Source organism: Mixophyes fleayi, chromosome 7 (genome assembly GCF_038048845.1).
Source record: "Mixophyes fleayi isolate aMixFle1 chromosome 7, aMixFle1.hap1, whole genome shotgun sequence".
Taxonomy (NCBI): Eukaryota; Metazoa; Chordata; class Amphibia; order Anura; family Limnodynastidae; genus Mixophyes; species Mixophyes fleayi.
Window position 1 is genome coordinate 107601280 of NC_134408.1, and position 27499 is coordinate 107628778.

At 41.9% G+C, this 27499-nt stretch overlaps 2 protein-coding genes across 5 annotated transcripts in view; one reads left to right on the plus strand and one right to left on the minus strand.

The window, feature by feature from the left end:
• The first annotated feature begins 2693 nt into the window (after positions 1–2693).
• RPE (ribulose-5-phosphate-3-epimerase) lies at positions 2694–14300 on the plus strand. Of its 2 annotated transcripts, none has more exons than XM_075180275.1 (6): positions 2694–2877; positions 4538–4617; positions 5424–5563; positions 11977–12111; positions 12720–12806; positions 13965–14300. In XM_075180275.1, the coding sequence occupies exons 1-6, from the start codon at positions 2756–2758 to the stop codon at positions 14085–14087; spliced, it is 687 nt and encodes a 228-aa protein (XP_075036376.1). In that variant the 5' UTR covers positions 2694–2755; the 3' UTR covers positions 14088–14300. The 2 variants fall into 2 exon arrangements, with proteins under 2 accessions (XP_075036376.1, XP_075036377.1); XM_075180276.1 differs by having other exon boundaries at positions 2843–2923.
• A 972-nt stretch (positions 14301–15272) lies between these two features.
• KANSL1L (KAT8 regulatory NSL complex subunit 1 like) overlaps positions 15273–27499 on the minus strand; it is a 38412-nt gene continuing 26185 nt past the window's right edge. For 2 of the 3 annotated variants that reach the window (XM_075180274.1, XM_075180272.1), the window contains exons 11-16: positions 27156–27310; positions 26111–26159; positions 23993–24102; positions 23750–23912; positions 19338–19571; positions 15273–16213 (exon numbers count right to left, since the gene is read on the minus strand). In XM_075180274.1, coding sequence (XP_075036375.1) covers positions 19395–19571; positions 23750–23912; positions 23993–24102; positions 26111–26159; positions 27156–27310 — 654 coding nt within the window. In that variant the 3' untranslated portion in view covers positions 15273–16213; positions 19338–19394. The remainder of the gene's footprint in view (positions 16214–19337; positions 19572–23749; positions 23913–23992; positions 24103–26110; positions 26160–27155; positions 27311–27499) is intronic. The other variant, XM_075180273.1, reaches the window with a different exon arrangement.

The window sequence follows — 27499 nt, forward strand, 5'->3', positions numbered from 1 at the left end:
GTCTTTATAGTCCTTGCTTTGAGCACTGGGGCACAGTCATGTTGGAATAAAAAAGGAGCTTCACCAAACTGTTTCCACAAAGTTTAAAGCAAAGCATTGTCCAAAATGACTTGGTATGCTAAAGCATTAAGATTGCCCTTCACTGGAGATAAGGGGCGTAGCCCAAACCCTGATAAGCAGACCCATAACATTATCCCTCCTCCACCAAACTTCACAGTTGGCATAATGAAATCAGGCAGGTAACGTTCTCCCAGCATCCACCAAACCCAGACTCGCCCATCTGACTGCCAAACAGAGAAGCATGATTCATCACTCCACAGAACACATTTCCGCTGCTCCACAGTCCATTGTCGGTTTGCTTTACACCGCTCCATCCGACGCTTGACATTTGGTCTTAGTGATGGGAGACTTGCATGCAGCTGCTTGGCCATGGAAAACCATTCCATTAATCAAGAATCCCAGCTCAAGAGTACAACTGCAGTGTATAATTACATGTGGTTAAGTGGACATTGTAGCCATGCTTATTAAAGAGACTTCTTCATTCCATGTTACCCATTGTACAAACGTGTTTGTTGGTAATTCAGTGATGCTGTTATGCATTGTTCTCAAATTAAAGCCAGGTGGATTATGGGTAAGGATCAGGTGGTGTCCAGGATACAGGTGAGGGGACTAGAACTGCATTCATTCTCCCCCTTTCTCTAGAGCAGGCCTGTCCAACCTGCGGCCCTCCAGATGTTGTGAAACTACAAGTCCCAGCATGACCTTCCAGCTACCAACAGGTTGTCTACTGGCAAAGCATGCTGGAGCTTGTAGTTTCACAACACCTGGAGGGCCGCAGGTTGGACAGGCCTGCTCTAGAGGAAGCATGGAACAGCTGGGGACCCTATGACATCACAAAGTAGTGTAAGGGGTTAAATTCAAGAGGTGCTGACTGCTATCCTATCTTTGGAGGTGGGAGAGGCCAATTAGTATCCTTTGTCCTCCACAGGACCAGTCCAGACATTTTGTCTGCAACCCAGCAGGTGAACTTCTGTGGAATCACAGCTCATCTCCACTCCCCCTCCAACCCCCTGATACAGCACCCACCAATGTTTAAGAGGGAGAGAGCCAAGAGTTTTCCCAGGGAGGGGGGGCACTGTGGAAATTTGACACTGCATATAAGGAGCCACTTCAAGGGGGGGGGGAATTATTCATTCTGAGGATTGAATGCTGGAAGCTACAGTGACTGGTTTTGAGTTGCCATTCTCTACCAGTGGACTACATCTGCAGATCCATGGGTCTTCAAGTCAGGACAGCCAGGTGACTGTACCTCCTTAAGCTAGTGGGGTAAGGGACAGATGATGTGGTAAACCTACCTGGCATTTATTTACTGTGTGTACATAATAGTCTAGTGATTGTTTTTATTACAATAAATGTATTACTATACTAACTGCATTTGCCTGAGTGACTATAGGAACCTTAGAAGGTACAGGGTAGGCTTTCCTGGCATAGTAAGGCACCCGTGGGTGGCCGTGCTGAAAAAATGCTGGAAAATACTGGAGAGCGGTACAATGAATGTCATGTTTAGGTCTGCATTTCAGCAAATGGAGTTGGGGATTTGGTCAGGATTAATGGTATCCTCAATACTGAAAAATACAGACAGGTACTTATCCATCATGCAATACCATCAGGGAGGCATCTGATAGCCTCCAAATTTAATCTTTATCATGAACAAGGAGTCCTGGAAGTGATGATATAGCTCCCACAAAGCTCTGATCTTAACATCATCGAGTTTGTCTGGGAGTACATGAAAAACCAGAAGGATTTGAGCAAGCCTAAATGCCCAGAAGATCTGTGGTTAGTTCTTCAAGATGTTTGAAACAACCTCCCTGCCGTGTGCAAGTGTACTTGGATGAATTGATACATGATGCTGTTTTGAAGGCAAAGGGAAGTCACACTAAATACCGATTTGATTTAGATTTCTCTTCTGTTCATTCACTTTGCATTTTGTTAATTAATAAAAATAAACTATTAAAACTTCATTTTTTTAAAGTATTCTTACTTTGCAGCATTTTTCCATACCTGCCTAAAACTTTTGCACAGTATTGTGTGTATATATACCAATTTTATTACATTATATTTCTTTTTTCAACAAGTAGAACTAAAAGACTCAGTTCCAGTGCCCATGCTTGTTCTGGGTATCTCTCTTGTAACTGGCAGGGTGAAGTGGCAAGTGAAACCTTAATATAAACAGCCCTATCTCCATTTCTTAATAAATTGACCGGGTAACATTGATGTCAGACTCCTGTCAAACTGATATGAGAATATTGTGGCTCTGTTTCAGAAACAATGTTCAGTTATTGTATACATTATTAGTTGTCACTATAATAAGACATGTCATACACCTAAAGTATGTCCTGTCTGCTGATGTAGGGTTTAAGTCTTTCTATACCAGTTGTGCAGTGTGCTGTCACAGGACTCACATAGTGAAAACAATCACTGGGGTTATCTCATCTGGCCTCCATTGTGGTGTTTCATTATAAGTAACATACTGGCTAGCACATATTTTATTTTTCATAGTATTTGTGATCATTTATTATGTATACTGAATGACACCATCATAGATGTGACGCACTTCACCATCCGTATGTGCTGGGAAATGTAGTAAGGAAATGAGACCTAGTAAACTACAACTCCCACAATCCCACGCGGCTACCGGGTCACGTGGGGTCCTTGCGGCTCTGGTGCTGGTGGTTGTAGCTGCTAGATTTTCGCCATGTCGTCTGGCTGCAAAATTGGTCCGTCCATTCTGAACAGCGACCTGTCCCGTCTGGCGGCGGAATGTGACCGCATGTTGCAGTGCGGTGCCGACTATCTGCACCTGGACGTGATGGACGGGTGAGGGCTCTGTACACCGCATGTATTCTGCTGTGATCACACCAGTGTAAGGACTAAACGTGGTGCCTATAGCAGTGCACACTGCAGTGATCATCATGGTGATACAGGGAAATATCCGATCTCTCCAGAGGTGTAATTCGATTTTCTTTTGGTCTATATACCACTTTTCCAAGTCTCCTGTAGTTCTATTTGCTATAACTTCATTAGTTGGGTGGGTTGACACCAGCATCTAGCTACAATTAACTATAGTTCATAGAAAATTCTGCACCTAGTGGTGCAGTTTTATTTTGCACACTAGGTGGCATTTGTGAGACATCGCTGTGTGGTAGTGACAATGGGGCTCATGCGGAGTTTAATTCATATACTTAAAAAAAAAATAACAATCTCTAAAAGCTGCATGTAATGGCATCTTTACATCCATATCCTGGATACAACCAGGCCTGCACTAGTAGCATATGCGCCAGGTTTACGTCCGGTCCAGATACTCCCTACACCTAACCAGGTCGTAAGCACCAGAATAGGTTAACATTTAATTTGATAACAAAAAATGTGTTTGCTATTAGGTTTGATTGAGATATCTCTAATAAAGCCGGTATAATATTTTATGTACAAATTAAGGTAGCAAAAATATGGTTAAAAAATATGCCCACCACACCCTGTAATATAGGCACAGGCAATGAAGAAAGCTACAGAGGTGAATCCACAATTGAAAGCAGCTAGTCAGCGCTGGTGACTGCCATAAATGGCAGTGTGTGTGGTCTCAGCACCAGCTGAGACCGGCATGTCATACGGCTACTGACAGGCATAGCTGTGTCTCCATGTGGGTCTTCCTCAGTTGCATAAACATACCCTTACTGTACTCATCTGTTGTGCCTCTCCAAGATTAAGGAGGCAAAAGTTTAAAATCTACATATGGATATATGTATACTTTTTTTGTGGGTACAAATTTACGTACTATATACAAACAGGTTTAGACCCAACTTTGCATGGGCCTCTTAAGTTCTTTACTGTTGGGGCTATTTTCATTGGGTCTTATGTCATCAGCACTGTGCTTAGTTGCATTTATTTTATCCATTTTTATTTTGTTCGAAACTTTTTGTTAAAATCTGTTTCCTTGTCAGATATGGATTATTACATCTTTAAATATTATGCTGGAAGGTGCCACCTACATCAGTTTTAATGTTCAATAAAGAGCACAATTTGTTTATCATGATCATCATCTATTTATTTATATAGCGACACTAATTCCGCAGCGCTGCACAGAACTCGTACACATCAGTCCCTGTCCCATTGGAGGTTACAATCTAAATGCCCTAACATACACACACACAGACCGAGAGAGACTAGGGGCAATTTAATAGCAGCCAACTAACATCAGTATGTTTTTTAAAGTGTGGGAGGAAATCCACGCAAACACAGGGAGAACATACAAACTCCGCCTAGAGTAGTTCCTGACTGTGGCAATTGATTTGAAAAGGTTTGGGGATAAGGATTCTTGTGTCAGTTATATGATCCGCTCCACAGTAATTTCCTGAATGGTGTGTTGTGTATTTTCCTGACCATTTAAAAAGATAGTAAGAATTTGATGAAAGAGAAACATGCATGAATTACATTCTGTTCAATGCATAGTGAACGTCTTGTATTGTTGTTTTTGTTGCAGACATTTTGTTCCTAATATCACCTTTGGACATCCAGTGGTGGAATGCCTTCGGAAACAACTGGGGAATGATCCATTTTTTGGTAGTGTTTGTACTTCAAACAATGATAAACTGAATTTTTTTTGCACCAGTGTCTGTTTTTCTGCAACAACTGTAATTTCACTGCCATGTGTTGCAAAGCAGTGTTCTGTGGATATGATCTAAGGTCAATGCTGTGTGTTGACGTCACGTGAATATGATGGTCCTGCAGAATATCCATGTAACATCTGTTTAAGTATTGTCATATTTTGTCACTTCAACCATCGCATTGCCGTCATTGCACTGGATTATAATTATATTTGTATTGTCCACTTGCACCATGCAACCAATCTGCAGATTTTTCTCTGCGCACATTTTCTTGCAGAAAGTTGGCAGGTAGAAAATACACACACAAAAATAACTTCTGTTTATTTAATTATAAATTAATTCCAGTGCTAAATTTATCTAACAATGACATAAAATTGAGGATACTGGAAGCAGTTGTTTTGCTTCATTACAGACTCCTTAAAGAACTTCACCCTTAGATCAAGTTTAACTCTTCCCCTACTAGCAGAACAATGGGATATTAATGCTTAGAACCCCTGTTGTCCAGGTAACGTGCATCCCCATATACTGGCAACATGCAATGCTCCTTGTATTGGAATGACAAAGTAAAGCAGTTGATTTTAATGCTGTTGTAGCCAAACAATCAGCAACTGTTGGCACAAGAGTACTACCCAGCATTTACAGTTAGGTTGTTGGATCGCTTATTTAATTTCATTGCATATAAACTAGAAATGTAATTGAAGGATCATCTAATGACTATCCGTTCTCTTTAATAACAATCTGTTTATCGCTCCTTTTCGACAGACCTGCACATGATGGTTGCTAAACCAGAGCAGTGGGTCAAACCTATGGCAACTGCTGGTGCCAACCAGTACACATTCCACCTGGAAGCCACGGACAATCCTGGAGCCTTGATTAAAGATATACGAGAGAGTGGCATGAAGGTAGGTGAAGTGACACCTTCTCTTTTGTCAGGATTGTTGTCAAATTGAGATTAATCTCAATGTTGTTGTAGGCCAGTGTTGGCTAACCTGTGACACTCCAGGGGGTAAGTGTCTGAAAAGAGGATTTATGTACTTACGTTAAATCCGTTTCTCTGATTCCGTCTGGGGGACACTGCGATCCATGGGGTGTGGAGGGAGCTTGGGGAGTTGGCACCTAACTAGTTAACTTTAGTACTGCTGACAGACCCCTTCCCTCCAAAATTCCCCTGCCCCCTCTTGTTCAGTTAATTAAAAAACCCAAGGAGGAAAGGCCAGTCAAACAAGAGCACACAGAAGAAAAGCAGAAGGGAGGGATCGCAGTGTCCCCCAGACGGAATCAGAGAAACGGATTTAACGTAAGTACATAAATCCTCTTTTCTCTTTCATCCAGTCTGGGGGACACTGCTTACCATGGGGACGTTCTAAAGCAGCCCCCTAAGGGTGGGACTACTCTGAAAATCCCGCTCGTAAAGCACTACGAGCGAAATTTGCATCTGCGAATGCAAATACATTAAACTGGTAAAATTTTGTAAAGGTGTGGACAGAGGACCAGGTGGCTGCCCTACAAAGCTGGTCCACAGAAGCCCCATTTCTCGCTGCCCACGACGCACCTACCGATCTGGTGGAATGGGCCGAAAGTCTCTCCGGCACAGGACGGTTAGCCCTTATGTAAGCTTGCTTAATGGTTGCCGTAATCCATCTTGCAATGGACTGTTTTGAGGCTGGCCAGCCTCTCTTATTAGCATCATAAAGAACAAACAGAGAATCAGTACGCCTAATCTGAGAAGTTCTTTTGACATAAATGCGGAGAGCCCTAACCACATCTAACTTTTCCATAGACTATTGATCCGAATGGGAAGAAGATGAGAAGACCGGAACTACAATTTCCTGATTCAGATGGAAAGCCGAAACTACTTTTGGAAGGAAGGGTTCTTAACACTGCTCTGTCCTCGTGGAAAACCAGATATGGTTCCCAACAAGACAGAGCCCCTAATTCCGAAACCCTACGTGCAGATGCAATAGCCAAAAGAAAGGGGACCTTCCAGGTCAACCACTTCAAATCTGCCACAAGTAATGGCTCAAAAGGAGACCCTTTAAGCATATCCAGTACCAGGTTGAGATCCCAAGGCGCCGTAGGCGGAACATAGGGAGGCTGAATATGCAAGACTCCCTGGAGGAAATTCCTAATATCTGATAAATCCGCTAATTTCAAGTGAAAAAATACAGAAAGTGCCGAAACCTGGACTTTTAGAGAACCTAACCTAAGCCCTGCTTCCAGACCATCCTGAAGGAAAGCTAATAAGCGAGGGAGACGAAAGGAGGACGTGTGACATGTCCTATTTTCGCACCATCTGATATAGGCTCTCCAAATCCGGTGATAAATGCGAGCTGAAACTGGCTTTCTGGCTCGCATCATAGTGTTCACTACGCTGGAGGAAACCCCTCTAGCCCTCCAGAGGCTGGCTTCAACAGCCATGCCGTTAAACTGAGCTGAGGTAAATTCTGGTAACGGAAGGGACCTTGTAGAAGAAGGTCGTCTCGAGACGGAAGACGGAAACCCTGTCCTTCCGCCATAGAGATTATATCCGCGTACCAGACTCGGCACGGCCATGAGGGAGCTATTAGAATTACTGGCAGACCTCCCTGCCTTACTCGTCTGAGTACGCGAGGAAGCATGGGGATCGGAGGAAACAGGTATCCCAATCTGAACTCCCATGACAACGTCATGACGTCCACTGCCACCGCTAAGGGGTCTCTTGCCCTTGAGCAGAACCTGTAAACCTTTCTGTTGTGTCTGGAGGCCATGAGATCTATGTCCGGAAGACCCCACCTCTGAACCAGGGACTGGAAAACTTCTGGATGGATTGACCACTCCCCCGGCATCATCTGGTTTCGACTTAGGTAGTCAGCCTCCCAATTTCTTATTCCTGGAATGTATACTGCCGATATTGCTGGAATGTGTTGTTCTGCCCAAAGCAAAATTTGAGCTGCAATGCACTCCTGGTTCCTCCCTGCCTGTTGACATATGCCACGGCCGTGGCATTGTCTGACTGAACTCTGACAGGATGGCCCTGAAGGAGGGACTGGGCACCCCGGAGGGCCAGTAGAATTGCCTTCAACTCCAGTACGTTTATGGATAGGGCTGATTCCTGAACCGACCAAACTCACTGGAGCCTGAGGTGCAGGATCACCACCCCCCAACCTTTCAGGCTGGCGTCCGTCGTGGCTATGATCCAAGACCATGGAGCGAAGGACCTGCCCACTGTCATGTGATCCTGAATCAGCCACCACTGAAGTGATTCTCTTGCCCCTGGAGATAGAGAGATCCTCTGGAGATCCAAACGTAGGTGGGATCCTGACCATTTCGTCAACAGATCCCACTGAAAACATTGAGAATGGGCTCGACTGAAGGGGATGGTCTCGAAGGAGGCCACCATCTTTCCCAGCAGCCGCATGCACAAGTGCATTGAGGGGCTGGGAGAAGACAAGACTTGCGTTGTTATACTCTGAATTGAACTGATCTTCTCGACAGGCAGGAACACCTTTTGCTGGCTGGTGTCCATAAGGAGCCCTAGGAAAACCATGCGTTGGCACGGAACCATCTGGGATTTCCTTAAATTTATTAGCCATCGATGGCCCTCGAGAACCGCCAAGGTGAGGGATAAGTGATGACGTAAGCAATTCTCCGTGGAGGATTTGATGAGCAGGTCGTCCAAATAGGGCACTACCTGAACTCCTTGAAGATGAAGACATGCTGCCATAACTGACATGATCTTCGTGAAAACCCTTGGTGCTGTTGAGAGACCGAAGGGAAGGGCCCGAAACTGATAGTGGAAGGATCCCACCGAGAATCTTAGGAGAGACTGATGGTGTATCCAAATGGGAATGTGGAGGTATGCATCTTTTATGTCTATGGACGCCATAAACTGATTCTTCTCTAAGCCGTTTATCACTGACCTTAGGGATTCCATCCGAAATTTGTCCACCCGTAAGTGCACATTGAGGCCCTTTAAGTTTAGGATGGGACGAAAGGAGCCGTCCGGCTTCTTGACCAGAAACAGGTTTGAATAAAACCCCTGTCCCTTCTGGTAATCTGGGACCCTGCAGATAACTCTTTGAGAAAGAAGAGAGGCGACACAATCCTGTATTGCCTGCCTTCTTGATGGATCTCGGGGGAGCGGGGTCATGAAGAAGCGATGTGGAACCGGGCCCAGCAGGTCTATCCTGTACCCCTCTGATATAATGCCCCAAATCCAAGGATCTTGGGAGGACGCTGCCCACTGTTCCTGAAACAAAAACAGACATCTCCCTCACTGGCGCCCCCTCCAGGAGAACAGAGTGGTCGTCAGGACACAGGTTTTTCCTGGATCTTGGAGGCCTGGCGTCTAGCTGCAAACGAGGATCTCCCCCTGGCAGAGGAGCCTCGAGAATTGGGCTGTCTGCCTCTAAAGGACTGTCCTCTAGGCAAGGAGGTCCCCCGAAAGGGCTGACGAAAGGAGCTGACCCGAGGGTTTCTGCCCCTGCTAGGGAATACCGGCAAGGAAGTGCTTTTGCTCCCCGTTGCCTGGGAGATCAGGGTATCCAATTCCGGGCCCAACAAACCTGCTGCAGAAAAAGGAATGGTTTCCACTGACTTTTTTGATTCCGCATCTCTTTTCCAGTATTTCAGCCATAACGTTCTTCTTGCTGAAATAGATGCAGCCTGAATAGAAGAGGATACAGCCGCTGTGTTCTGGGCCGCCTCATAAAACTACCCCGATGCCTCCTTCAAATGCAAAGCCAGGGGAAGTAAATCAGAGTCCTGCAAGGCCTCTGCCAGCTGGTCTGCCCATGCTTCCATGGCTCTAGCCACCCAAGCTGAAGCAAATGTGGGCCTAAAGGAAGAACCCGCAGCCGTAAAAATAGATTTCAGCTGGGATTCCACTCTGCGGTCATTGACATCCTGCAGAGATGCAGAATCTGGAGCTGGGAATAAAGTGTGCTTGGCCAATCGGGCTATTGGAATATACACTTTTGGAATACTCTCCCAGCGAACCACATCTTCCTCCTGCAATGGGTACAGGGAAGAGAACCTTTTGGGAACAGAGAACCTCTTAGGCTGTTTCCAGGCTCCTTCTGCAATATCTTTAAGTTCTACGGAAGGGGGAAAACTGATAGCCTTTCTTTTGGCCTTCTTAAAGAGACTTCTGTCTCTAGGAGTAGTATCCTCCGGTTCTGGGAGGTCCAACGCTTGTCTCACTGCTAAAACCAAATCATTAATTGGCTTTTAGAGCTTTCTTCCTGTCCCAAAGGTTGAACCTGGTCAGGATCAGAATTCATTTCCCCCTCTTCCTCTGAAAACTCCTCAGAGTCTGAAAGGACCATAAGGGTATTATCAGATCTAGGCCTCCTTCTTTTAGCAGGCGGCATGTTTGGGGATTCAAGTAACTGGTTTAGTTTATCCAAACCCTTTATAAATGCTGCAGACCATGCCGGTTCTGTGGGAACAGGGGCTAGGTCTGTAAGAGAAGAGGAAGGTCCTGATATAGACGTTCTAATAGAACCTGTGGTAACAGGGAGGCCCAACTGAGTACTAGTATTATTAGCCACCGAAGTAGCCACAGTAGACAGCAATTGATTAGATTGAAAAACCATCTGTGCTAAAGAGGAAACCGACTGTGTCAGGGAGGTCACCCAGGTCGGTTCTTCCATCAGTGGGGCTGAAATATGCTCGGTTTGCGCAGGGGGGACCCCTACCTCGCAGACAGAACAGAGCGCCAACGGGTCCTTCTGCCCACAGAGTAATTTTACATTACATTTAGAACATGTAAAATATTTTGCAATAGGGCCCTTTCCCTTATCTGACATTTCTTAATAAAGGAATGCACACCAAACACACAGACTTAAATTGTTAAATTTAGCTGAGTAGAGAGAGAGAGATATAAATGTGTGGAGAGAAAAGTGTAAAACTACAAGTAATCAACTAATCTAGATATAAAAGTTTTACTTGTAATATTTTAAACACAAAATAATACTTAAGCAAGTAGGAGAACTATAAAATAACCCCTACTAGCCCACTAGTACACAGCAATACAGAATATGTGTTTAAAGAAATCAAATACTTAGCCCATAGGCCAAACAGGGGAGAAGTTAAACAGCAGTATCCTGGTGCCTGCTCCCTCAGATCAGTTCTCTCTTCCCGGGCTTCTCCTTGGCGCCAGAAGACTGGGATAAACCATCTCTCTCTCTGGAAGGAGGGGAAGCTCTATTTCTTAGCTCCCCCCCTTCAGTAGTGCTGCCTCTGCAGCGGTTCTGTGGTCCATATAAAAAATAAAAAGGGTTAAGTGGCAGAGTAGTGGAGACCTCCAGGGGAGGTCTCCGCAGCGGATAATACCTGATGCCCCCTCCTATGTTTGAGGGGGGGGATCCAGGTATAGCCCCCTTCTCCTCTCCTCCGTTTTCCAAGATGGCCACCGCCAATGCAATATTTGATAACCGGCGCTCTATGCCTGCAGTGGCAGCGCCGGTTATCGGGGAGGCTTCCAGGGGTGACAGCGGTCTGTGAGACCGCTTGTCACTTCCAATTCAGGCACCTATTCTTCTTGTCTTCCTGTCCCTGTCAGTGAGAGCCGCTGGCTCTGATCTGACAGGGTAGTGCCTGCGCTGTCCTGCTGTGAGTGTGTTCTCTATATTAGAACACACTCAAACTCTGCCACCTATGAAAAAAGAATAAAATAAAAGTAATTTAATAACCTACAGTACTAAAACACTGCCCAACTCCATGGGCACCTAAAAAAAACTGAACAAGAGGGGGCAGGGGGATTGTAGAGGGGAGGGGTCTGTCGGCAGTACTAAAGTTAACTAGTTAGGTGCCAACTCCCCAAGCTCCCTCCACAACCCATGGTAAGCAGTGTCCCCCAGACAGGATGAAAGAGAGTCCGTTTTTTTCAAGTCGCCGATTTCCGGCGACTTGAAAAAAAACCGACTTTCAGACATTTACCCCCAGCTGTTGTGAAACTACAAGTCCCAGCATACCTTTCCAGCAATAAGCTGCTATATATTGGCAAAGCATGCTGGGACTTGTAGTTTCACAACACCTGGAGTGTCACAGGTTAGCCAACACTGTTTTAGGCTGTGTTATTATTAACTAGGACACACAGCCTTCAAAAGCTATTGGAAAAATCATTGTTGTTTGACAAGTACAACACAAAAATGAAATCCCAGTAGCAGTGGCCCCCATGCGAGTACTGTTGTCACGTTAGGTGTGCCAATTTAACACCTTGGGAAGGGAAATGCACTTTAGTTACAGAGGTTGTCAGATACAGGAGACGCAAAGGGAAATGTATATAGTTTAGTAAAAATGTTTGACCTAATCCTATTCCTTTCTCCTGTAGGTGGGACTGGGTATTAAACCAAACACTACTGTGGAATATCTTGCACCATGGGCAAATCAAATTGATATGGCTCTGGTTATGACCGTAGAGCCTGGTTTCGGGGGGCAGAAGTTCATGGACGACATGATGCCAAAGGTAACGTAGATCGCTTACAGTAGCCATTTCAATGACTGAGTTTTGAAACACTCCATGTATGTTTTATCTGAGACGATAGAAAATATTTGAAGAAATGCTCAAAAATGGACTCCGTAAAATTACTATATTAATACAACATTGATATGTGTCTTTTTAGTCTCAATCTTGTAGGTTAGCAATTTGCTGAAAATGTGTTTAAAGAAAATCTGTTCACCAGATTCTACAAAGGCCTTTTATTTCCTTATTACATAGTAAGGATGACCTGTGTCATTACAGCATGCCTATATAATATACTAATACCTAAACCGTGTAGTGCTCTCTACCTGTCGCCCTTCATATCAACTCTTCTTACTATACTGGAAAGCTGGGGGGTGTGGGGCAATTTGGAGGAGAGGCCAGGTTGCTACTAAGTTCAAGTAGTAGCTTACTGGACAAATGTGCATTATTTTCCTCTATCATTGCTAGCAGCCTGTATACTTTATTATATAAAGGAATAATAACTATTAATATGCATATTCGAAGATGATAGAATGACGTCTCCATCAAGCGACTGAAGCTACAGTGTCTTGCTGTAACAAGTATCACTAGTGCTCTTTCTCCGCTTGTAGGTGCAGTGGTTAAGATCACAGTTTCCATCTTTGGATATTGAAGTGGATGGTGGCGTGGGACCAGAAAATATCCACCGATGTGCGGAGGTAAGAACTGGAGCTTCTGCTAAACTCCCTCATACAAATCAACACCATTGTTTCTAAATCCCCTTATATCCCCAAATACTGTTCACATATGTAAAAGACTAGCAAATTTTACCCGTTTGTTGGATGAAACTAAAGTGTTGTTGTTTAATGTCATTTGGAAGTCATCTTAGTTTACATATTTCCATATATGTTAATAGTAGGAGTGTAAGACATGTAGGTGTAGCGGGAGATTCAATGTAACTGGAAGTGTGAATGATTGGCTTATTTCATAGTGCCATGATGTGAGGTAACGCCATTGTAAGGGCATCAGTGACTAGATTCACACCTGGCCTTCTGACCCCCAACTATCAGGGAGCGACTACACGAAGAGGAGATGATCGCTGGGAAGGAGGGCAGGAAAGGGAAGGAAGTAGTTAAACAGTGCGTATGTGTAGTGTGGATCGAGTGATGACACAATGGGTGTTTTCAACATTTTGTAGAAATTCTGTTATTGTGTGAATGTTATAGGAGATTGTGTGTTTGGTGGGCCTATGGATGTGATGTATTGTTACTGGTTGTATGGGAATGTTTCAGTGTGGATTGCATCCAGTGACATGGTATGTGATTCATTATAACACGTTGCTTTAGTGCTATAACTGGGGAAAAAAGTAAATGTTCTTTAAAACCCATACTTTCTGAAACCCACAAGGGGCTCTCTGTGGTTTGGAAACTCCTTGTCCCTGCAGCAGCCCTATTCTGTTATTCAAGCAGGTGTGCCTGGTTTATCTAGACATTGAGTGGGGATCGCACAGACTCCTCCAGTTTGTCCAGTTACAGTGTCAGGACAACCAGTACAAGTCCTGCTCATTTTCATCATTTATCCTGGTGTAGCTGCCCATGGAATAGACAGTGGGATTCTTTTAAAATATACCACATTTTACAGGACTTGGTCAACTAAGATCTCAGGACGGCAGTATTTTTATTACAGAAATGCCACTTGGGTAAGGAATCCTGTTGGATTGATGGCATTTCAGACTTGGAAAATGTTAATTTATAAAGTGCGCATATCAAACTGTCATGCTCTGGTGCTATGCACATTTGGTCGCCTGCCTTTGCAGGGATCATGGATACAGCAGATACGTTACACAACAACTAACTTATAATGTAATAATTTAACAGGCTGGTGCCAATATGATTGTCTCTGGAAGTGCCATTATGAAGAGTGATGACCCGCGTTCTGTCATCAATCTACTCCGTAACACCTGCTGTGAAGCTGCTCAGAAGCGCTCACTGGATCGGTGAAGCAAGAAAAGGCTGAAAATAGTCATTCCGGTACTAATCCGACTACTGAAGAACCTTTCCAGATACAGAGAGCAGGCCTGGGACAGAGACTAGGGTGGTACAGTACGGGCCACCTACAGCAATGTTTAACTCTTCCAATGAAGAATGACTGTATGACGGAAGAGGTTTATGTTTTTCCGTTTTGTTTTAATACATACCAAGTTTTGTTTGTTACTCAACGTCTGGAAAAATATTTTTTCCTAGAACAAAGTGCTGCTTCTTTCTTAAACCATAACTTAAAGTGGAACTAAATATATTTTAAAAAACAATTGCGCTGTGCTAGGTTGCATTTTCGTGTATATTAGAAAACATTGGGCAAATAATCAGGGCGTTACTGATTACACGATGCCATATTGTAGAAGTTTACCCACACATGCTCTTTTATCCCCTATAAAAGAGCATGTGTGGGTAAACTTCCACAATATATAATGGTAGCATTCTTTGCAATTGATCTTGTTTTTATTCAAATCCTAACCTGTTTACATATTGCCCTTATTTTTTTTTGAGGGGTGCAGCAAAGCTTTTGTTCAAATAGTGATAAAAAATAGGTTTAAGAGAAATCAGACTTTAAACAAATTGGGTTTTAAGTTTTGGGGGTTTAGTCCCACTTTAAACAGACATTGTTTTACAAAAAAAACCAAAACACTGCTTTCAGCTTTCTTTTAAGAACATGGGGCCTGACTCATTAATGATCTTAACTCAAGAAACTTCTTATTTCAGTCTCCTGGACAAAACCATGTTACAATGCAAGGGGTGAAAATTAGTATTCTGTTTTGCACATAAGTTAAATACTGACTGTTTTTTTCATGTAGCACACAAATATCAACTTTAAATTTCAGTGTACAAATAAGCTATCAAGTATTTGTGTGCTACATGACAAAAACAGTCAGTATTTAACTTATGTGCAAAACAGAATACTAATTTGCACCCCTTGTATTGTAACATGGTTTTGTCCAGGAGACTGAAATAAGAAGTTTCTTGAGTTAAGATCATTAATGAGCCAGGCCCATGGTGGCAATGCCGAAAATGTTTAGGGCCACTAAACCATTTTGTCGTAATAAACAAGACCCACTGAAATGTTCATATAGTGCATCTCTTACCAGAATGGTAGTAACACTTGGGTAGAAAATAAAGACAGAGAAGATGTGGGTTTGTGTATTTTAAATGTAAGAACATCATAAAAAAATAAGCACCGAAATAACACCCAGCTCAGGAAACTGGGAAACCATCAATGACTGCAGCCCGCACTCCATCTACATCAATAACTTTACTACAAAGGAGAACCTGAGGCTCATAGTTTGCATAATCGACAAGTTACAACTCTTCCTTCAGAATATGATGAACCCTTCTAATGCTGAACCAAATACTTCCTATAAGATCCAGATGACTCGGCATTGTATTGTAGAAGTTATTGACCCCTGGCAAATATTTAACACTAAAGCTCCATGCCCTACTATTATAAAGATGGGGGCCTGCACTCACACTAGTCACTCAACAGTTGTCCGAATAGGTGCCAGACAGTCCCAACACCTTTGTAAGTGCTCCAGGCACCAAGGCCAGGAGATTACCCCCTGTGCAGGTTCACATCTGGAGAAGGAAAGGCACATGTCTATAACTGCAAAGAGAGGTTAGTGTTAAACATTGTGTTGAATCATATTTTATAGGATTTCACCTACTGGAGATCCTATAAAACATGACATTGGTATTGTAAGAAACAATGCACATAACTACAGTAAAATACCAAAATGTTCTTAATACAACAATATTAATCAAGTTCTGAAAGCTGAATTGCCTTTTGTACACTGATGAGCTAAGCCTCACACCCCTGTTAAATATTTCAGTAACTTCACTTAACAGTAAAGAGTGTCTCATCCATTAAAAAAGTTTATATGTTTAGAGTGAACTTTTAACTAAAAATGGCCTCATGCTTGGACTTGCTCTGACTGACGGCTCAGTAACATTGAACAAGTGCTAGAGTTGTCGGTCTTTAAGTGGCTCTTAAACTGATAGACTACAAGTCCCAGCATCTTGAGTAGAGTGCACAGCAGGTTTTCACCTTTATGATGCATGTCTTCAGCCACGCCTTTCTACAAGAGTAGGAGAAATAGTAGTTAGTTAAAAGGAGTAGAATTTTAAAGCAGAGTGCACAAATGTCACAATTCTACAAAATGAAAATAGCACAGGTCTTTAATATGTATAAGCTATAGCCAAATCTACTTTAAAGAAACATGTATTTGTTATTGAAATGGAAAAACTAGTGGTTGCCTTTTCTCTTAATGTCAAAACAATGGTTTATATCAAGCACGGAAACCTCTGCCTGGAAGTTCATCTCCAGCCACTGCCTACACACAACCTATTTGGCCACTTGGTCCAACCACGGAGTTGACAGATCTCTGTCAGATGTGGGGATATATACCTGTATGGCCAAATCTGAGACCCAGCACTGGTACCAAACATGACATCATTAGCTGGTTAGTCTATGACCACAAACCCTGTCAGATGCAGTCATCATCCAACTGGATTTACCATTTGTCCTCATCAGATATCGATCAGAGCAGTTTTCTTTTAGAGCTCTTGCATATTGCAATTTGCGCACACTTGAGATCTGACGGCTGTCAAAATTGTGGCACGTATGGTCACCATTAGATTGATAAATAAACCGTTGTTAGCTGCAAGTTTTAGTTAAGATTTTGGTAAATATACCCTTAAGTATTCATTGACAGGAACCGTATGGACAACTGAGCGTTTGAGCAGGATTTGCTCTAGTAGTGTTCAAAACTGAATATATCCTGTTCAATCTGTCTCTCAATATTGAGCCTGCTGACCACTCTTGTTTTTACAAAAAGTGGTGTATGCCTCCGGGTCAGCCCAATGTCAGAAAATCGGGTATGCCGACTTATTGATCATATTTTGTCTAAACACAGACAGAATTTAGGTAAGGTTAAACTTGTGTCTTTTAAAAATATCACAATGTACAGTGGGTCTAAAAAGACACATCCCTATTAATATTGTAGGTGTCTATCAACTTCCACACCTGGACTTTGCAATTCTGTCCCATTCTATCTGGCAAAAAAAGTTTAAGGTCTAGTTGGGAGGGGATCTTCTGTGCACGCCCTCTTCAGGGGTTATTCCCCAGGGTTTTAATGGGACTCAGGTCTGGCGTCTGCCTGGGCCATTCCTTGGATGTATGCTTTAGATAGTTATCAGGTCAACAGGTTTTGTGCCAAAATATCTTAATATTTGGAGCTGTTCATCGTATCCTCTATCATGACTAGAGCCCCTGTCCCACCCGATTAGAAGCAGCCCCAAAGCATGATACTGCCACCACCATGCTTAACAGTAGTTATGGTGTTCTTTGGGGATGAGCTGCGTTATCTTTTCACCAACATATCATTTAGAAATTAAGGCCAAAAAACTTAACCTTCGTCTCATCCGACCATAAAAAATGTTCACACATGGTTCGGGGTTATTTAATGTATTATTATTTAGCAAAATTTAGATGGGCTTTGATGTTTTCTTTTGTCAAAAATGGCTTCTGTCTTGCCACCCTATCCCTCAACCCAGACATGTACAGCAGATTGTTGTCACCTGCAGGGAGTGACCAGATCCTGCCAGGAATTTCTGCAGCTCCTTTAATGTTGCTGTAGACCTCCTGGTAGACCCTCTGATCACTTTTCTCCTCGTCCTGTCATCTATTTTGGCGGGATGCCCTGATCTTTGCAATGTCCCTGTTGTACCACGTTTTCTCCACTTATTGATGATAGTTTTCACAGCACTCCTTTGACTTTCTTTTATACCTCTTTTCTGATGTGTACTTTTCAACAATGCGATCCCATAGACATGTTGAAATCTCCTTGCAAACCATGGCTGTTCCAGTAGCATGCAACCAAGAAAACGGCAAGGGAACAGCTGATCTTAATCACAATTACTTTCATTGCTGCTAGGTGTACGCCAATTACCTTTTAATATGATTTTGCATGTGATAGGTCAACACAGCTACAGCCCCATTACTTAAGGGTGTGCACAATTATGCAACCAGGGTAGTGTAGGATTTTTATTTTTGCTCTTTTTTTTTTCTCCTCAAAATTGGCGATTTGTCTTTTGTTTGAATTTTGTTTGTTGCAAGATCACATTAAAGATGGAAAAAGGTTGATCTTCATTTCAGGCTCTACATTATAAACACCTGCAATATTAATAGGGATGTGTAGATTTTTTTATACCCACTGTACTTCAGAGTTTTTATTTTTTTAACGATAAATCACTATTTTTATTCCAGACAGTTTTTCATGTCTGCCGCGGCTTCCCACCACAATATAAATGTTGGAATATTCAGCAGATCGTTGTGCTGCAGTTTATGTGATCACGCATCCACCGCTAACACGAGCTGCACCAATACAACACATCACTAAACACAGATGTCAACAGAAAGCTGCTCAGTTGGGGAATGAAGTGTCTAATTACCTTTCAAATAAAGAAATGTCAAAAGTTTAATATAGCATAACTCATAGAAATGACTAGAACTCAGTTGTAATGGGCTAGTTTTCCTTGTATAGGATGAATTGTTTCTTAAATCAATACGGCTCTGGAATGGAGGCCTTTATTTCATTGTATATGCTTCTAAGAATAGTGAAAAGAAGACAATAAAAGAATTTTTTTTTAAGGGAATTAAAATGTACAAAAGATACACCCCCACCCCCCCCCCCCCCCCCCAAAAGGAGGTAATTAACCACTTATGGTTCGTATCCTGGATGGAATACATTACCAGTCTACTGAACAACAAAGTGGCCTCCTGTCACAATTTTTGGGAAGCTTGGCACACACAATACACTATGCCCCTGTCCAGAGTACTGTAAGGCCACTCCAAATCCTACCGCGGTCCCTTTCCCATCCCCCCTCTCTGGCACATCTCCCTCCTTACATTCCCTCCCCTCCATATGTTCACACTACGGCAATGCTTCATCAACTTAGGTACAAACCGCAAGCCAATTCGCAGCTCTTCCCCGCATTGGACCTCTGGACTAATTTGGAATACTTCCCTCTGTCGGCAGTTTATTATGATGCCCCTGTCTATGTGATATGTGTTACATGTACCCTGACCAAAAAAAAAATATGTTTATTTGTAAAAAAAATTAAAGTAAGAGATTTAAAAATAAATAATGTGTTGGATGATGTATGGCAACTTGCATTGCTACTAGAAACAGCTTTATGTACCTGATTCCTCTTCCAGAGCTCAAGGCCAGCCTGTGAGTGTCAATGCAGATTGCTCCGTCACCTGTTGCTGCTGTTACTCCTGGAGTGAAAACATTGCTCCCCATAATCCACATGCATTGGGAGCTGCGGTGTTATGGGAGAATTGGATGCATGTTTTGTTGCACTTTGGGTTTCAAGTAAGGTCACAGCGGCTGTTTCTGTTAGAGGAAACGTTCTGCGCTCCCAGCATTCTATCTGCCACACAAATGCATTAAACATAGTAAAACATCAATAGTAAAAACATTTAGAGAAACGGAAATCAAAGCTCTTAATTAACTTAAGGTTTAGGATTATAATTGCTTTAAATAAAAAGTTATTAATCCTTTGATAAACAACACATAACAGAATTGTCTCCCCGAGTTATAGATGCCAAAACTGTAGACTGTAATCTTAAAGGGCAGAGACTTGTGGAAGGTAGCCAATGATTGCGGATCAATCCGAGATATTTCTCAATTTATCCTCAATGAGACCTAGGTCATGTATAAAAGTATCACAGATGCCTTCGTCACTCACTACCATGACCAGCAAATGATAGCTATATAGATTTTTTTTCAACCACATTAAAATCAAAGATGAATGATGAACTAGTGAATCTGTGTTACTGAGCATAACTTATAGTTTCAGTTAATCAGTCATGGCCAAAAGTTTTGAGAATGACACAAATATTATTTCTCACAAAGACTGCTGTCTCAGTTTTTATGATGGCAATTTGCATATACTCCAGAATGACATGAAGAGTGATCAAATGAATTGCAATCAATTTCAAAGTCCCTCTTTGCCATTACAAAGAACTTTATCCCAAAAACAACATTTTCACTCCATTTCAGCCCTGCCACAAAAGAACCAGCTGACATCAGGTCAGTGATTCTCTCATCAACACAGATGAGAGTGTTGACGAGGACAAGGCTGGAGATCACTCTGTCATGCTGATTGAGTTAGAACAGGGATGGGCAAACCAGTCCTCAAGGGCCATATAACAGTTCATGTTTTTAGGATTTCTGTCTGTAGAAACAGCTGGGATAATTACTGACCCAGCCAAATAGATTAACTCAGCTGTGCATGATTAAAGAAATCCTAAAAACATGAACTGTTATATGGCTCTTGAGGACTGGTTTGCCCACCCCTGAGTTAGAATAACAGGAAGCTTTAAAAGGAGGATGGTGCTTAAAATCATTGTTCTTCTTTGTTAACCATGGTTATCTGCAAGGAAACGTGCAGTCATCATTGCTTTGCACAAAAAGGGCTTCACAGGCAAGGATATTGCTGCTAGTAAGACTGCACCTAAATCAACCATTTATCGGATCATCAAGAACAAGGCGAGAGGTTCAATAGTTGTCCAGCCAAGCACCAGGACCGCCTCTTAAAGTTTATTCAGCTGCAGGATTGGGGCACCACCAGTGCAGAGCTTGCTTAGGAATGGTAGCAGGTAGGTGCGAGTGCATCTGCAAGCACAGTGGGGCAAAGACTTTTGGAGGATGGTCTGGTGTCAAGAAGGCCAGCAAAGAAGCCACTTCTCTCCAGGAAAAACATCAGGGACCGACTGATATTCTGGAAAAGGTACAGGTATGGTAATGCTGAGGACTGGGGTAAAAAGTCATTTCTCTGATGTATCCCCTTTCAGATTGTTTGGGGCATATGGAAAAACGCTTGCCCGGAGAAGGAAATGTGAGCGCTACCATCAGTCCTCTGTCATGCCAACAGTAAAGCATCCCGAGACCATTCATGTGTGGGGTTACTTCTCAGCCAAGGGAATGTGCTCACTCACAGTTTTACCTAAGAACACAGCCATGAATAAAGAGTGGTACATCCTCCAAGACCAACTTCTCCCAACCATCCAAGAACAGTTTGGTGACGAACAATTCCTTTTCCAGCATGATGGAGCACCTTGCCATAAGGCAAAAGTGATAACTAAGTGGCTCGGGGATCATAACATCGAAATATTTGGTCCATGGCTAGGAAACTCCCCAGACATTAATCCCATTGAGAACTTGTGGTCAATCCTCAAGAGGCGGGTGGACAAACAAAAACCCACAAATTCTGACAAACTCCAAGCATTGATTAGGCAAAAATGGGCGGCCATCAGTCAGTATTTGGCCAAGAAGTTGATTGACAGCATGCCAGGGCGAATTGCAGAGGTATTCAAAAAGTAGGGTGAACACTGCAAATATTGACTCTTTACATAAACTTAATGTAATTGTCAATAAAAGCCATTGACACTTATGTAATGCTTGTAATTTTACTTCAGTATACCATAGCAACATCTGACAAAAAGGTCTAAAAATACTGAAGCAGCAAACATTGTGAAAACCAATACTGGTGTCATTCTCAAAACTTTTGGCCATCACTGTACATGTACAACGTGGGTGATCTAATGAGAATTTGGATGGATAAAGCTTGCACTATATTCCTATCTGGTCATGCTGCATGTGAAGTGTTTCTAACATCTCCAATCATACAATACATGGACAAATGTATTTGGACGCTTGACCATAACACCCACAGGGACTGTAATGACATTGTATTCAAATACATATATTTTAATATAGAATTGGTTACCCCTTTTGCAGCGATAGCAGCTTCCAATCTTCTTGGAAGACTTTCTACAAGATGTTGGAGTGTTTCTGTGGGGATCTGTGTCCATTCATTCTGTAGAGCATTTATGACGTCAGGCACTGATGTTGGCCGTTCCAGTTCATCCCAAAGGTGTTCGATGGGGTTGAGGTCAGGGCTCTGTGCAGGCCAGTCAAGTTCTTTCACACCGAATTCATCAAACTATGTATTTGTAGTCCTTGCTTTGTGCATTGAGGCACAGTCATGTAGAAATAGAAAAGCGCTGTCCCCAAACCACAAAGCTAGAAGCATAGCATTGTCCAAAATAACTTGGTATTCTAAAGAATTAAGATTGCCCTTAATTGGAGATAAAGGGTCTAACCCAAACCCTGAAAAACAGCACCATACCATTATCCCTCCTCAACCAAATTTCAGAGTTGACATAATGCAGTCAGGCAGATAACTTCCTTTCGGCATCCGCCAAACCCAGACTTGTCGACCTGACTGCCAAACAGAGAAGTGTGATTGGTCGCTCCACAGAACATGTTTCCACAGCTCCACAGTCCAGTGTCTGTGTGCTTTACACTACTCCATCCGACACTTGGCATTGGTCTTGGTGATGTGAGGCTTGCATGCAGCTGTTCGGCCATGGAAACCCATTCCATTAAGCTTCCGCCACACAGTTTTTGTGCTTACAGCTATGGAATCAGCAAAACGTTGGCGACTTTCACGCACCATGCGCCTTAGCAGTCATTGACCCCGCTCTGTGATTTTAAGTGGTCTTCCATTTCGTGGCCGAGTTGCTGTTGATCCTAAATGTTTCCACTTTCTAATAATATCACTTACAGTTGACCGTGGAATATCCAGCAGGGATGAAATATCACAAACAGTCTTATTGCAAAGGTGGTATCTTCAGTACCACACTTGAAGTCACTGAGCTCTTCAGTACAAGCTATTTTGTATCACAAATGTTTGCAAATGGAGACTACATGGCTAGGTGCTTGATTTTATACACCTCTGGCAACGGATCTGATTGAAACACCTCAATTCAATAATTAACAGGTGTGGCCAAATACTTTTGTCCATATAGTTTATGTGATGTTTACATGTAAATATTTCATTCCAACTAGAGACAACATTGCAGCTCTCACAGCCTTGCTGTGCCTACTGGATTTATTATTCTATAGTACATATTTTCCTTTGGATGGTAAACTCTACTACTACTAGATCAATGGATAGCAATAGGAGCCACTTAGGTCCTGACTTATGTCTGCATCTTAGTGTACAATATAAGGTTTCTATGTGCATTATTTTTGGCCACGTCACCCTATGGTCTCCCTTCATAGATGACAGATTCATGATCTGGTTAATCCCTAGGACATGCGGTTATAATTTATAGGATGCATTTAAAAGAAACTAATACATAAGGTCTACAAACACAACGGGACATTTTTGACTTCCTAATGACTATCAATGATTTCTATTTACCAATAGTGCTCAAAGGTACAATTCTGCACTAAAACCACAGCAAGCAATCAGCTGATTAACTTGCATTATGAAAACAAAGGTCTCATTGTTGCTATGCTCTTTGTACAGATTTGCATCTTTAAATAGTGTTCGTATGTAGCCCTCAAAAAATGCCTACTAACTGCAATTTTCTGCAAGCAAACAGCTTGCAATACAGCGCTCATCTAATACATTTTCTCAGATAAAAGACATCCCGTATAGGTCTGTATCTGAGGGTCTATCTGCACACAATCAGTACTCCAAGTCAATTTGTACATTAAATATATTAGTCGCAATAAGTAAAATGTGATCCTTACCTTCTCTTGCTGCAGTTCATCTGCAGACTGAAGGTTTTGGGAACTGTCTGCACTAGGGGACAATGTTTCCAGAGAAACTGGTGACAAAGAACTAGGACTGCAGCTCTCTTCATTGGAAATAAACAAGTTAGCTGACCACACACCTACGCTATGGCTTGAATACCTGAAAAGAAAAAACGCAGTTGATAAATGTGCAAGAGGAGAAGACACTATATGGCAAAGACATTGTCTTGGATGCCTAACCTGCTCCTTTTGGGCCATTTGCTCTGCTCCCACAATGACCAGCGGGCCTTTTCTTTCTGCTCATACTTCTGATGCCGACTAGAATAAGCCTCATCAGACAGATCTTCCAGCTAAAATGGTAAAGACTGAATACAGTAAAAAAAATCAACAGAAATACAACTGGTGTCTTTATGGTTTCAGAAAAGTTACACAAGAAATTATATTAAAGGTTCCCCAAAAGTAAAAATTACTTTTCTTTTGGCATAAAAGGAAATACTCCATAGAACAATGTTTAGGAACATCTATTTATAGCAAGTTTTAAGTAGTGGAACATGATTGTGTCTCATACACTGCTATTTTTCGTACTAAAATGTGCAGCACCATTCTACTGCTCTACTCTTGGCTCTGTCTTAGCTCTTCGATCCCATATACACTTGATAGAAGAACAGTGTTTTATCCCTGGTGCATTCTTCCGACTCAAGGTGACTAATGCCTGTCAATAAAAATCATTGACCTCTGTGGTAAACACAAATTCTGTACTCACTAAAGAGCAAGACACACCTAAAACAGTACACAGTGCATGTCAGGTGTGTTCTGTTCTTAGGGGTCTATTTAAGGATTACTGGATTTTTGTCCCGTTAAGCATCATCTGTCATCGCAACGACTATCGCCCAGATTTATAGGACAATTTACTATAAAAGTCATGTTGGGAGAGTGTGTCCGCTAGGAAGCTGCCACGGTGATGAATGTTCTCTAAGGAAAACCCAGAGTCTTTACTAGGGTTGCGCATGCGCATTTGCCATTTGCGTTAAACAGCACGAGGAGAGCAGCAATGCTTCCGGAGAGGGATCCGTAGATCACTCTCCTGCGATGCTCCCCCCCATAGGATTGAATGGCCAACGCAAAGCTTTTCCGAGCTTGATAAAATTGCCCACACCACAGTCCCTATTGAGTATTATAGAAATATGCCTAAACCTTGCGGGAATACACCGTTTCTGCTTGGTTTAGAACTTCATAAATAGGCTCTTTTGTGAGCACAGAAGATGCATTTACCATAGAGAATAATGATCTCTAGATAATGGTCAGCGTTCTAGCTGCATACAGTCTGCGGTTGACACAACCAGATGCACTGCAGGTAAGATGCTATATTTAGACTTTGTTTAGTCTTCGCTTTTATTGGTTGTTCCTCCTCATTTCACTGAAGGAATATATTTTTCTTGAAACATCCATTTGTAATACATATTAAATCATCTTTAATTTATTATTATAATATAATAAATATGAAGTCTGGCCACAAAGGTCGAATACACATGGCTATGTTTTTGATTCAAAGGAGACAAATTATTTTCCTCTGAACAAACCAAAATAAAACAGATTGTCTCTTAGCTACGGGTGTTATCTCAGAAAACAGTACCAGGCACACTTCTGTAAACAGATACAACATCCTGTATTGACCAAATCCAAGGCCATTTAATTCATCTCTGACTCAAAAAAAAAAGTCTCAGTTCACCCTAATCTCTATTCCAAGACTGCATCGTGAACCATGAACCGTGCTCAACAGAAGGGGTGATTAATATAATACTGTTGGTCCAAAGGACTGGTAAAATGGCAAATTCTGCAGCTCGGTTTCACACGTCACATTTATGTAACTTAGTAAGTAAAAATCTGAAGAATATACATGCTATAAACAAATCAAACAACGGTTTTAAAATATTTTTGTTTTAATAGATTTACCACTAATTGTTACAAGTAAAAAGTCTCATAACTGTTCTAAGCTGGGTTGAAGACTGGGGTTGGCTGGTTTACATAACTAACTGCTGGGGTGAAGATTCATCAAGTAACTGCTCCCCAACAATTCCTGGGCAATACATTTCATTCTGTCAAATTTGCTAACTACCCATCTCAAACTCATTATTGAAATGATGCACAGTACAGTATGCAATTAGAAAACATGTTTAATATTTCTGGCAATCAAATCTGTGATTATGGACAAAGGCAAAAATATAAGGGAAGAAGGGTAGAAGAAACCAAACCTGAAGGCTACAATTATTATAGATCTGGTGCTGCAGTAAAGGAACTACTGTGGTCTGTATTGTATATTGAACTGATTTATTATAGATGAAAATGACAAAAGCTGACCTCTTCGTTGGGGGAAATTTCCAAGCGTTCATGGACTACTTCTTTCCAACTGCAAGTGAGAAAAAATTGGTCTGAATCAGAATTATGTTAAAGTAGATCAAATAGTGACATGAATATTCAAAAAACAAAACAATACTAGTGTCCATGTACAAGCTTATAGCGATATGTATAACTGATACAGATTAAGTAACTCTCTGCCCACAAAGCCCTCCCTGCTTTAAATTTCTTCCCAGTGGCTGCATGCAAATAAGCATCTGCAAGAAGTCAGGAAACTCAATGGATTGAGCACTTACTTAAAAATGCCCTATGAAGCAACATTTCCTGTAATCTAATGTTTTATTTGCATATTATTATAAAACGATAGGCTGCATATCAATACATGTAGTGCCGGAGAGTCATTAAGCAGAGCAAAGCATAAAAATGAGTAACTTTGCACCTTGGCATAACTATGTTGCATTGGAAGGGGAGGTAAATTTAAAATGTGGGGAGAGATTTATAGTTGGGATAGGACATGTCCTAGATCAGCTTTAAATTTCAGTGTAAAAATAACGTTATCAAATATTTATGTGCTGGGTGAAAAAACAGCCAGTATGTAACTTACGTGCAAAATAATAAACTAATTTGCACCCCTTGCATTGCAACATGGTATGTCCCGGAGAACATTTACTCTTGTGAACTTGTGTCACTAGCCCTAATAATGACTTTACCAGAAAGGATGGGCGACATCTGGGTTTGCTGCACTTATAAGTAGGATCGATGACAGATAGATAGATATTTAATTCTTAACGAAATGTAACTATTTTGCTGGGTTTAAGGATTAAGTTATACCAATACAAAAGCTTTAAAAGAACTAGTTTATATATCTTTATACCAATATTTGTAAAAAAAAATCAAAAAATCATTATCAGCATACATACATAAAGGTGTCGTATACTTCCTTGTTATAGTTTTTGGCAGCTATTGAATATGAGCGGATCACAGCCAGTCATATGCTGCCCATGTGAACAACGTTAACAAATAAACAAAGCAGTATATTGGCAAATACCTGGGAGTAATGATTTCTTTGTACTGCAATTTCTCCACTTTAGTTGGTGCAACCAGGCTCATGGGAATTACAATGTTGTCAATGTCATAGGCGTTCTCACTCTTCAACCTGCGTCTTGTCACACTGAATACAATACTGGGGTCACGAGTCTGTAACTTAAGACACAAAAATAAAAAATACCCTGCAAGCTTTCTTTGCACGCCCTTTGTTTATATATTCCACCACCAACATTTGGGGGGATTTGCCACAGTAAAATACATTATTAATATTGTGTCAACGGTTTCTACATTACAATATTACGGGGACAAGAGCACAGGCTTTGTCACATATGATTTTGCCATTAA

Excerpts from the sequence above, each read along its gene's own strand:
- RPE (XM_075180275.1), top strand. The coding sequence starts at position 2,756 with ATGTCGTCTGGCTGCAAAATTGGTCCGTCCATTCTGAACAGCGACCTG. Across the intron at positions 2,878-4,537 it reads CACCTGGACGTGATGGACGG|ACATTTTGTTCCTAATATCA; the intron begins GTGAGGGCTCTG and ends TTTTTGTTGCAG. Across the intron at positions 5,564-11,976 it reads TACGAGAGAGTGGCATGAAG|GTGGGACTGGGTATTAAACC; the intron begins GTAGGTGAAGTG and ends TTTCTCCTGTAG.